At 40.9% G+C, this 12275-nt stretch overlaps 1 protein-coding gene across 8 annotated transcripts in view; it reads right to left on the reverse strand.

Moving 5' to 3' along the window:
* LOC130546692 (ankyrin repeat and fibronectin type-III domain-containing protein 1) overlaps window positions 1-12275 on the reverse strand; it is a 76289-nt gene that overhangs the window by 24072 nt on the left and 39942 nt on the right. For 6 of the 8 annotated variants that reach the window (XM_057322074.1, XM_057322073.1, XM_057322068.1 and 3 more), the window contains 2 exons: window positions 6996-7036; window positions 3160-3276 (listed from right to left, as the gene is read on the reverse strand). In XM_057322074.1, the coding sequence (XP_057178057.1) occupies window positions 3160-3276; window positions 6996-7036 (158 nt within the window). Of the gene's footprint in view, window positions 1-3159; window positions 3277-6995; window positions 7037-10437; window positions 10525-10725; window positions 11635-12275 lie in introns of all 8 variants that reach the window. The other 2 variants (XM_057322075.1, XM_057322076.1) reach the window with 2 other exon arrangements.

Genomic DNA, 12275 nt, shown 5'->3' on the forward strand with positions numbered 1-12275 from the left:
ATCAATGGAACGCTTGTTTATTCAGCTTTCAGGTGATGTACAAATCTCAATATCGAAAAATTGACCCATAAGACTGATGTTGTCGTCCAAAATGATTTTTTCCACACTACAGTAATGACAATCTTGGAGAAAACATGCTTGTTGAGATGTCGCAATGCAAATAAAGTAATGGTCTTGAATGGCGGCTTCCGTTTCTTTACACGAAACAATTTCGCACATCTTGGTGAGATATACGCATGCATCATTTTCCTGCAACAGTTCAACAGAAGCGAGTGCGTTTAACGCTGCGCATCCACGTTATCTTTTCCCATCACAGGCGAGTTAGCGCAGTTGCGTGATCTAGCTGCGGGCGTACGTATTATAATCCCGTCTGATTAAGAGATTAAGTGCATTGTGTGCGCGTGCAGTCGCAGCAGTAGTCGCTCCCCTGTCAGAGCGTTTGCTGTGTTGAGTTCAACTGCCCGCCACCTGTTCGCCCCCCACCCCAGACACCCCAGGGGGAAAATCTCTCTAATTCTGATGAGCGGAGACAGAAGACCGTCGCCATGGGGATGTTGTGCAGGGGGACGAGACGCGCATCTGAGAGCAGGATCAATCAATGTATGAATGTGTGCGGATGCGTCTTTGTGCATCAACCCCGTACGTGTGATGTTAGGCCAGTCTGAGAGTCACTGGCGACAGACAGCTCGGCGTGCGGGAGGTGACGGGGAGTCTGCGTGAGTCTCTGTATGGCTGCGGGTCCCAAAAAAACATGGGGGCCCAGCCGTCATCGTGCCCAGCCAGGGTGGCTACGTCCTGGGGACGCGCCACCCCGAGACTCCCCGGAGTTATATGTGTTTCTGGAGCTCGGCTCCAATCTGCCATATGCCGCAGAACAGGAAGGTGACCCAGATGCAGCCACCAAAATCTGTGAACAACCACAAAGAAAAGCACATTAACTGTTTCTAAACACAAAGAACGTCATAAAATCGAGATTTTCTCGTTACCAGGTTTTCAAAAGCTATGTGGGAAAAAAATGTAAGACCTCAGAAGAGTTTTGAGGAACGACACAGAGTTAACTCTAACTTTGAGGCACAGCTATTTAAATGATGTAAAAATGATATTTTTAATACTCGAAGTCCATGATTTGTCAAAAACAATGCTGGTGGCAAGAAAATCTGTGATTTTTCTTAAAGAAATGGAGCTCATGGTAGAAGAAAGTGAACTTTAAATGATGTGCATGTTTACTATCTCCTGGCCAAAAAAAACAATCCTTTTTATGAATTAGCATTAACTCATATTTTATGAGTTTTGGACATTCAAAAGGCGTGCAAGAGAGGAGTGGGGGGTTGTTCAGCCATAGCTGGAGTCATGATGTCTACAGAGATGAACAGAAGGATATCTTGACTAATTTGCAGCTTTTAGAGCCAACATGGTAACCCTGCCACACTGAGAGCTAACATGGTTAAAGCTGCCATAACACACGCAGTTTCTGCCAATCTCATATTAATCTTGAGTACCTTCAGAGTAGTATTGCATACTTTGTATCTTTGAAGAGTATTTAGTTTGATCACATTTATAAAAGATAGATACAGCTGTACAATTATTTCTGAAAAAATACGACGTCCTGGGGGTGTGCGGGGGGAGGATCTAAATCACGAGCACACAACACATCATCGCCATAAATTATCCATGCATAACTATTAATTCACTATAAGTTCGTGTTGTTTAAATTATGCATGTACGCGCCGATTGCCAAAACACAGAAATACGACTTGGTTTCACTTACCGCATGCGGCTCATGTGCGGTATCTTTTAGCGCTGGGACCGCTCCATCTATCAGTTTCAAACGATCTCCAAATCCAGCGTTACATCGACCGTTTACATAACATCCATCGCTGAAAGGCCGTGAACAAACAAACACACCTCGACTTCTCTCTCCATCGCAAGAGTAACGAGCTGCAGCTGCAGGCCCACAGCGCAGCCAATCTTGATCGTAAGCGGGTCTTCCTCGCTCGTCGGTTTACGATTGGGCGGGCTATTTCTTTCGCCTTGCCGTGGGCGTGCTTTTCCGGGAGAATTGCCCAATAAGGGACTAAGAAAAATTGTTACGAAACGGATTTTCATGTTCGGAAAAAACTTTACAAAACCTATACGAACGCTGGGGGAGTGTATCGAGCACAGAATTACTATGCAATACGTCCAACTCGTTTTTTGACATGTTGACCATGTCAAGCATGAGAAGACCGCACGTTTAACATTGTAAATAAGTCAGAAAGCATGAAACACTGTTGCATGGCCCCTTTAAATATTTAAAGTTATACAGCACAGAAATGGAAAAGAGAAACCATCCAAAAAACGAAAATAGACAATTGTAGACAATTGCAAAATTGGTAAAAAACAAAAGCATTTATAATCTTTAGAATCAAAAGAAAAACAACATATCGTCACTGTCCTTCTGAAACCTCGTATGTCCAAATTCACAAATTCAGGAAATGGAAAAAACACTGCACTTTTTAAATGATTAAATGCTGTGTTGTCAAAGTTGACAATCTCTATTTAATACTTTTTATTGGTAAGATATTTACAAAACCCAGTGACAAACGCGAATGATGACAAATAATAAAGATTTATGGCAAAAATAAAAATCACAAAATATGGAGATATGAGGTTTGAGACGGACAGCAGCGAAATTCAAAAGTTAAGGCCAATTTGACAAACAGCACTGATTGAAGGCCTCTTCTAGATGAAACGATAAAGTGCTAAGAAAACTACAGTAGGTCAAAGAAATTAATGCATTTTTTCTAAATGTATTATAATAAAATTTAAAAAAGTGTAGATTTTGGGCCTTCAATTCTGCACAGATTCTGTGCACAATATTGTGACAGGAGTTTTGAGCCAATCTGGCAACTTTGTAATTAAAGGGATACTTCCCATAGTAGGAAAAATACTTTATCATTTTTTTGTTCTGTTGAACACAAAAGAAGACATTTGAAGAATGTAGGACAGCAAACAGTTCTGGGGCACTACCATTGTATTTTTTAATACCATTGTACAGATTTGGAACAACTCGAAGGTGAGTAAATGATGACAGAATTTTCATTTTTGGGTGAAGTATCCCCTTTAATAACATGATAAATGTTTGCACTTGTGTAAGTATTGATGCAAAAAGGTTTATACCAGTCAACGCTGAGAGAGCGCCTCCTGTAGGCCGGAGGTCTGGACTGCAGACTTCTGTCCTTACAGTGCTTGTCCTTCAAAGAGAGCCGCTGGGTTAACTTCACAATGCCAGACTCACTGTAAAACAAACACACACGAAAACAACATGATTTAATAAAAGCAGAGAATGCTCTGTGACTGTCTCTCTCGATCTCCTCTTCATTAGCTCACACAAACATACTGTAAGCACACATTGCCCTGATTTACTTTCAGCAGTAATGACAATAACAACCAATCAAAAACGTTCATAAACTGTAATGGAACACATTTTTCTTCCCCTCTCGGAGACACAGCGAACATTTAGTTCGACAGCACAGCGAGTTAATTTTACAAGGACAATGTTGTACGGATTGCAGAATGCAGCTCCATTTGTTTTACATAAACTTGTGCTTTTTGAAATTTGGAAAGCTATTATTTTATATTTATAAGATGTGATATGTACTGTATTTACAATCAAGCTGTAAGGAATATATAAAATCCCAAAATTAGAAGGAAATTAAAACAAAAAATCAGATTAAAACAGGCTTTATTTACCTCATGTAAAATATAACTTATTGTCTCTTTTGATATTGTGAGGTGAGGCAAAATATACTTTTTGTGTCAATCACCTGTAAAACATTGACTGTGTGTCTCGTCTCATTAGCAACAGTGTCGTCATAACAACAGCAGTGTCCGTGCGGCGGCAGCGGCGGGCGTGTGCGAGCGTGTGTGCCGAGATTGACAGCATTATAGAGGCGTGAATGAGTTATCTTCCACTCAATGACACACAAGTCAGCAAGTGTTACTCTGGAGAAATCTCTGATGGTGGCACGAGGAGCGTTCAAACAGTGCCGGGCAAGGTCAGCGAGCGAGCGAGCGCCTGAAAAAAGTGACCGCATCCGTATTTCTAGAGGGAATGTTCCTAGACAGAAGCCGTTTGGGAATAAGACAGGAAGAAGGATAGCGCCATGGATCTGATTCCACCAGCAGCTGTTTGCGGTGCTCAGCGGGGGTCCCGCGTGCTGATGTCTTACAGTAGGAAGGGTTGAGTGATGACATCATCTCCTTTAAGAGGCCACGTGTGCCGCCGTGACACTTGCCGTATAAATAAACACCAAACATAAACACGGTCCATGCTTCATTCGGATTCGTACCCGAGAGAGAGAGAGAGAGAGAGAGAGAGAGAGAGAGAGAGAGAGAGAGAGAGAGAGAGAGAGAGAGAGAGAGAGAGAGAGAGAGAGAGAGAGAGAGAGAGAGAGAGAGAGAGAGAGAGAGAGAGAGAGAGAGAGAGAGAGAGAGAGAGAGAGAGAGATCTAAGGTGCTAAGTAGGGTTTTGGAAGAGACCTACAGCGAGGGAGACGTCTTGTTTGATCTCCATCGGTGCTCAGACTCTAGCCAGCACACAGATCCAACACATCAGTCCCGGCTGCTCATTAGACAAGCGTATAAATACAAAACACGCGCGCCAGCGCAGACACAAATTGGTTAGTTAAGAGTAAAATAAAAGCCCTCCAAATGTGTCTTACCATGTTATTCCACTTAAAGGCTTGGACCCTCACATCACACACACTTTTCTGCTGTGGTTTGTGTGTTGCTTTTATAGAATAATATCGTCATTTTGCAACCAATGTGCGTTTGAAATGTGAGTGAAACTGAATATTCAATGACAAAATAGGTTAACTGGATGGTGGGCGTTGTGCAGTCATGCCTCACCAATGGTTCGAGAGTGAGTAAATGATGAGAGAATTGTCGTTTAACGACGATTTATTCCTTGAAGAAAGTAAATGGGGCGATTTTGATTTCCAGTGTGATCAAACGGGTGAATCACACTTTGGACTCGTGCTATTAACAGCACACGCGCATCTGATTCATTTTCTGAGAATTACAAAAGAAAAAGCGACTTCCCTTGAGGGCCACCTACTCGCTCTCTCTCTCCCTGCATGCCCGTCTGTCTCTTTCTCTCCCTGCCTGTCTCACCATCTCGCTCTTTCCGCCTGTCTGTCACACTGTATCCCTTAAGAGGTTTAAATCTCAAATCCCTCTCTTCACCTGTCTTTACTGTTTCCCTCTCTCTCTCTGACCGTCTTTCTCTCTCCGCCTGAAAGCCTCTCACTTTCTCCTTCTCTCTCTTTTTCTCATCACCTGTCTCACTGTCACCCTCTTTCTCTCTGTGCCTGTGTCGAGGTCTCTCTTCTTTCCATGCCTCCCTCACTGTCTGCCTGTCTTCTTCTCGGTCTCTCTATTTTACTCCGCCTGTCTCTCTCTCTCTCTCTCTCTCTCTCACCCATCCCTCTCTCTCTCTGTGGTTGTTGAGGGAATGCTGTAATGGACCGCGAGCAGCTTCCATATCGTCTGTCCCTATAAAATCCCACAATTCCACACGGCGTCAAGATTCCGAGGAGCGCGCAGACTTCCATCACGTTGATTATTTATGCTGGAAGGGGCCGCGAGTGTGTGAACGGGCGATACATTTGTGGACACAAAAGCCGCACACAACGACACACACAAAAATGTGTGTGTTGTGCAGCAGTATTCAGAGTTGCCCGCTTTCGCAATGTCATCTCTGTACCTTCATATAACAAGAATGATGTGTGTGTGTGTGTGTGTGTGTGTGTGCGTGTGTGTGTGTGTGTGTGTGTGCGTGTGTGTGTGTGTGTGTAAAATACAAATCAAATGAGAATGCAAAGACACACACACAAAGGAGTGAGATGCCAGGCGTGTGTTTTCGCGGGAAAGCTCCTCTGGCTTGGCTTTATTGAGGCGTGTGTGTGTGTCTGGCACAGCGCTGTTGGGGAACCATCAGACTTTTACGTGGCCAAACCACATCAAAGACACAAACCACAACGCCACACACACACCGCTGAGTCAACCTTTACACATACACACACTGGCCACAAAACCAAACACTGAAACATGCACACTTATTAAAGTTATTAGACTGTCTATGTGAAAAATGCTTATGTGGGTCAGAGAGAGAGAGAGAGAGAGCAGAGATACTACCATTGCTCCAATATATCATTCACCCTAATTAGTGCTGTTTACTGAGGCGAGCGTCTCTGTTACCCCTGCTCAAACCCTGATACTTTTCTATACGATCAAAGTGTCAGACGAGAAAATTGGTCAAAATAAGGGCCATTTCAGCTAAAGCTGGTAAAAAAAAAAATCACACAGATAATCATTTAAAAATGCACAGACAAACAAAAAAATGTAGTCTGTTGTCCTTTGATCAGATGCGATCAGTGGTTCGGTTCTCATTAGACAGTTGCAACAGATTTATGAGGCATTTTTCATCTAGTAACCAAGGTAACGTGGTGTTCATGTTGATAGGACTCAAAAACAGAGACAAACAAGTCAAGATCTTCGGACCAAAACATTAAAATCATGTTCAGATGCCAAGCAACCTTTAACATGACCTTTGCCGGGCAAATTTCGCATGTTCTGCGTTAAAGACACACACACATGGTCATTAAAGCCTTTAATACATTTATTCATTCACCCTCATGCCATTTCCAACCTGTGTGAGAACACAAAAGAAGATATTTTGAAGAATCGTGGTAATCAAACAACATTGAACTCCATTGACTTCCATTGTGTGAACACAAAACCACTGAGACATTTCTCAAAATATCTTCTCTTGTGTTTTACAGAAGAAAGAGTCACATACAGGTTTACAAACACATGAAGGTGGATAAATGATAAGACGTCAAACTACAAACTAGCATGTGTCCTTATCTAATAGAGAAAGAAATAACTGTATTGATATAAATTAGTTCAACTTTTCCACATGACATCATCCTGATGGTGAAAGTGTGTCTTACCTTCTCTGACGGGACCGCTTCCTGTCTATAGAGCCCAGACTCTGAAAAACACACAAGCACACAGATACATGATCAGATCAGTCATCTTTAACAAACATGATCACACTTTTGATTAATTTGACAGTCGTTGAAGTGACTGCAGGTTACATTAAAGTACTATTTCAGAAACAAAAAATATGTAAATGACATCTGTTTTGGGCATTTAGTTTTATAAAAATGCAGTACTGTGTATGTAACAGTTCCGAGAGAACATGCAAGTAGGCTACGACTTGATGAGTCATGGATATGATAAATAGCATGTAAAATTGAATTATTATATAAAATTATAAGCAAGTTTGTTAAAACAAGTTTTTTAATAAAAATTATTCCGGACCTTTTGACATTGATGAGAAATTCGATTTGGACCTTTGAATGTAAACTTTAATATACTTTAAAATACTATTTTCAATAAAAGTATTAGATATGTATATTTGACTTCCTGGATCGATGCGGACTCTATCCACATGAGATTTCCAAGTCTCACGAGAGTACTTCAAGATTATGGAGCAGTCGCAGTTCTGATGCCATACACTGTCTGCGCATGCTGCAAGAAGTCGAACGTGTGCTTGGGTGTCATGGTTCTGCTTCTTTTAGTCTTGGATTTCCTGGTCCTGAGGCAGAGCCATGACAAAGTCTTTGGTTATGTGTGGAGAGAAACATATTATTGTCCTTTTGACAATAATATGCGTTCTCTCCAGTGTCTTGTCATTGGCCACGCCCCTCTCATTTCCCGTATTACTTCCCGGCCGTGTTCCATTACCCTCACATGCCCTGTGTCATTATCCCTCGTTTGTCTTTCCTATATATACCCTCTTGTTTCTTTGTCCTGTGCTCGTGGATTGTACTGAGTATGTGCTGTGTTTGAGTGTACTCCTGTGCTTACCTGGTTGTATCGTCCCCGTGTTTACCCATGTTCTTGTTACCTTGCCCTATCTGTGGATTTTAGTTTTATTTTGATCCTGTCTCTACGTTTTGCCCCCACATGGGAAGTCTTTGTTTTTGTATTTATCCTTAGTTGGTTTTTCCCCCATCGAGGGTGTTTTTGTTTGTTTAATTAAAGTCTTGTTTAACCCCTTCACCACCGTCTGCCTGCATTTGGGTTCTTCCACCACGCAAGTCGTGACACTTGGGCGCCTTCTAGTAGCATACCGCTGGCTGACAGTACAGTAAATCAATGGGATAGATTAATTTTGAGTGACAGTAACACTGACCAATCATATCATCTTTCTAAACGGGTGCGCTTAGTTTTTTTCTAACTTTTCGCCATGTGGGGGTTGTTCACCAACATTCTCGTAAAGTGGAAGAAGCACACAAAGTTGGTTCGCCAACCGCCAAAAAACTGTCATTCAAAACAGCATGTGGATGAACTTTGTTATCAAGTCTCGGGAAAAAAATGAGAAAAGCTGATAAACATTGTTCAAAACAACAGGAGGAAGACTCTATCAAGTCATTTGATCATCAAATTGTTTTTTTATGATTTGTGATTTAAAAAGTTATTTATGATTTACAAGGCTGCCGGTGCCTCAATTCATTCTGGTTGCTGAAGCGCACATTTGTTTATGTTGCTTAATGTTATCTTTGCTTTATTGGAGACGAGTGATTTTGACTGTAGTCAGCCTTAAATTTTACATATTGTGCATATTTGCTGTTATTCTGCATAACAGTGACATTTTATCAGATAAATGGTAAATTTACTGCAGTCAGTTCCATACGTTTAGTTCACTGTAACGTTAGCTGGTGAATCTCTGTTTGCTGTCTGCTAGTGTAGCACTGGTTTTCTTAGCTGAGAGCGCTCTCATGAGGTGTCGCTTTTTAAACTGCCATTGTGTACGTTAGTCTGTGATGGTTTTATGATCAGACTGGGAGGCAGTGTCTGTCATGTGTCCATTATTCCGTGTCCATTATTCAGTGTGTTGGGGGGGTTGGGGGTGATGCGCATGCGCAGAGGGCCAAGGCTAAAACGTAATTTAACTTTTAAATTTAATTTTAGTTAAAGTGTGTCTATTACTTTGAAATCATGAAACTTAAAATATTTAAAAAAATAATTAAAAGCTTTAAAACAAATGTTTCAGTATTTGTTTATTTAAATGATGTTGAATGAAAAAATTATGTTGCAATTTAAGTAGCCTACAAGTTATTATTAGGGTAGGCCTATAGCCTATCAACAAACAAGCTAGCCTACATTATATCATGTTTTTATTACTATTTATAAAGCAAAGCAACATGTGTGTAAACAAAAAAGCGAATAGAGAGCAACGGACAAAAAGTACAGAACAAGCTACAGAACGCAGTTGATCTTGCACAGAGCGAATGAAAAAGAAAACACTCGAGTGTCATGATCCTGTCCTCCTTGTCAGGAGTTTTCTAGTTCTGTGGACAGGGTCGTGACAGTACCATGTCTTTTGTGCTTGTTGTGTTTTGTGTGGAAGCACATGGCCTTTGTTGTCAGTTTTATTGACAACAAAGTTGCTCTCCTGTCACGTGTCTTGGCCCAGCCCCCTTGTTTCCCCGTAATCTTCCTCTTAGCATTTCATTCCCCTCACCTGCCCAGTGTAATTATGCCTTGTTAGTTCCCCTATTTATGGCCCTCTTGTCTTCAGTCCTGTGCTGGTTCATTTTGACGTTTACCCAGTGTCCTAGTCTGTCTTGTTCTTGCCTTGCCTTATTATCTAGTGACCTTGTCTTGCCATCAGTTTTGTTTTACGTTTTGCCCCCTTGCGGAAAGTTTTTTGTTGGAGATTTTGTTGTCCACCCTTGGTTGTGTTATTTTCCGTATTGCCCCATCGTGGGATTGCTGTTTTTCATTTAATAAAGACCTTGTTTGCAACCTGCTATCTGCATCTGGGTTCTTTCCTGTCAGATTCATGACACTCGAATCCGCATGTGTTATGTTAATATTATTTTACATGTTCTTGTTGAGGAAATGCAAGCATTATGTTCGGATGAAAGTCGGCTCAATGTTTGTGAACAATAACTCCATCTGAGGAATCTGCACTGGCACACAGATAACAGTGCTGAGCGATCATTTATGCAAGCGCTTTTTTGTGATAACCATTATAATCAAAGAAATTTCAAAGTTCTGTGAATCTAGAAGCTGAGACATTCTCATCTCAGTTTTATTGAGTGTGCTCAAGATGCATTCACTGCATTTACAGCTCATTCTGCATCAAATAAAGTAAATCCATCTTTCATGCATTTTAACATTAAAACATTTATATTTATTATCAAGTAATTGTTAACATAACTGTATGTAGCTACTTTTTCGATTTATGCCAACATTCCGTGCGTCCGTCCGCATTTTCGGCATCGCGGCAATAAGAACCCAATGCAGTATGGTTACGCATGGCTCCAGTGAAATTATTAATATGCCACTTTGATATGACATAGTTTGCGTAAAACCTACCCGTTATCCTCCTTCAAAACACCCCCACGACTCATCTTCAAGTGGTCATTTCTGAGCGTGCACAGAGGAAACGGAGCTGGATCTGACCTAAAATTAAACATTTAGTTCCTGATACACTTTTAAAGATAATGATAAGATTTTTTCAAACATATTGTTTTAGTATGTAATTTGAAAGGTTTTTAAACTAAACATTAAAATGCTAAAATATTTTAAACTATTATTTTAACATTTTATGTATTTTTTTGTGTAATTGACTGTTGTTTTCAATGTCGACTAGTAGGAGCTTACCGTTTAAATGTCGATTAGTCTCGCACATCCCTACTTTTGAATGCTTGATCCAGATTGGTCAATAGAGGCCCACCGTCCCAAATAACACATTTCACACAGTTGATCCAGTTTAATCTCACATAATAATTGAACTGGTGTGACAGACACAAACACGCAGGCAGACAGATGTGCTTGACATTTGGGAAAGTGCATGAGACTCTTTCAAAGGTAACAGTTGGAGGTGGAAGCACACCGCTGTGATTCTGACCTTTACCTCACGGGGAAAAAGGAGAGTGAATTTCAACACGATATCTAACGTATCACTTTTACACTTTAAACTTCACTTGTTTCGTTGCTAATGCACCTGTTACCTTCCTCTGAAAACACCTGTTACAGATGTGTGTGAGATCACAGACGAAAACATTCATTTACAATCAGAAAATTCATAACGTCATATTTATAAAAACTCAGCAACATCAAAGCAGAGAAATTAGGATTCTTAAAATTAGCACTGTGATAAAAGGTTAACCACAAAATGTCAACTTTTCACTTGTAACATCGCTCAGACGTTGCGTCAACCTGCACAGTAAGTGTGGGAGAGTGTAAATGATGTAACAGCTTGTTTCTGCAACAGTACATTAGTGTTGAACAGGTAAAACTGACTCGCTGAACAACCAAACCCAAACCCAGTTCAATTCTTCACAGACAGACATGATAGCGCTCACATACCTGTGCAGAGGAGCTCGAGCGTTTCTCTCTCCTTCCGTTGCTTTACGTAAAGCTGCTTTAGGTAAACAACACGCTATGTCTTACAGTATCTCTCTCTCTCGCTCTCTCTCTGTATTCTTGTGTTTTATCACAGCTTGTCGCTGCTCAAATGCTGAGTTAGTGTACTTTAACTGTGGTTGCCAGGCGATAAGCGAAGCTTAACTGAGAAGTAAACAGAGAGAGAGAGAGAGAGAGAGAGAGAGAGAGAGATGGGGTGGGTTCAAAAAGGTGCTGAATACTTATTGACGCCACAATAAAGTTAAAGGCTAGTGATACATCACCGTAAAACTGTGTGTGTGTTTAATTCTTGTTATTAATCCATCACTCTTTTTTTTTTGCCGGGTTTGTTAGCGATGTTTGGATGGGCAGGTCACACATTTCTAACTGCCTGTATGATTGTGCATCATTATAATTGCTAAGATGTGTATAAACCTTTAACGTTTCAGCACATAACTCATCCTACGGTATATGCATCTTAACATATATGACATCACAGACAAATGCATTGCTACATTCTGAGTGTGTCAGAACAAATTTCCTTCACCTGGAAGGCAAAGTAAAGAATATACATAACAAAAAATTACACTGAAGGAGAAACCTGATCTATAACTACACTCCAGAAGATCATGCTGAGTTAAGCACAGATGTCTTTTCTCTTTTGAGCAACTATCTATCTAGAAACCATCCAGAACACCCCAGAAACAATGCAGAACACCCCAGAAACCATCCAGAACACCCTGCAACCAATGCAGAACACCTTAGAAACAATGCAGAACATTCTAGAACCCTTGCAGAACATCCCA

Source organism: Triplophysa rosa, linkage group LG23 (genome assembly GCF_024868665.1).
Source record: "Triplophysa rosa linkage group LG23, Trosa_1v2, whole genome shotgun sequence".
NCBI classification, from domain to species: Eukaryota; Metazoa; Chordata; class Actinopteri; order Cypriniformes; family Nemacheilidae; genus Triplophysa; species Triplophysa rosa.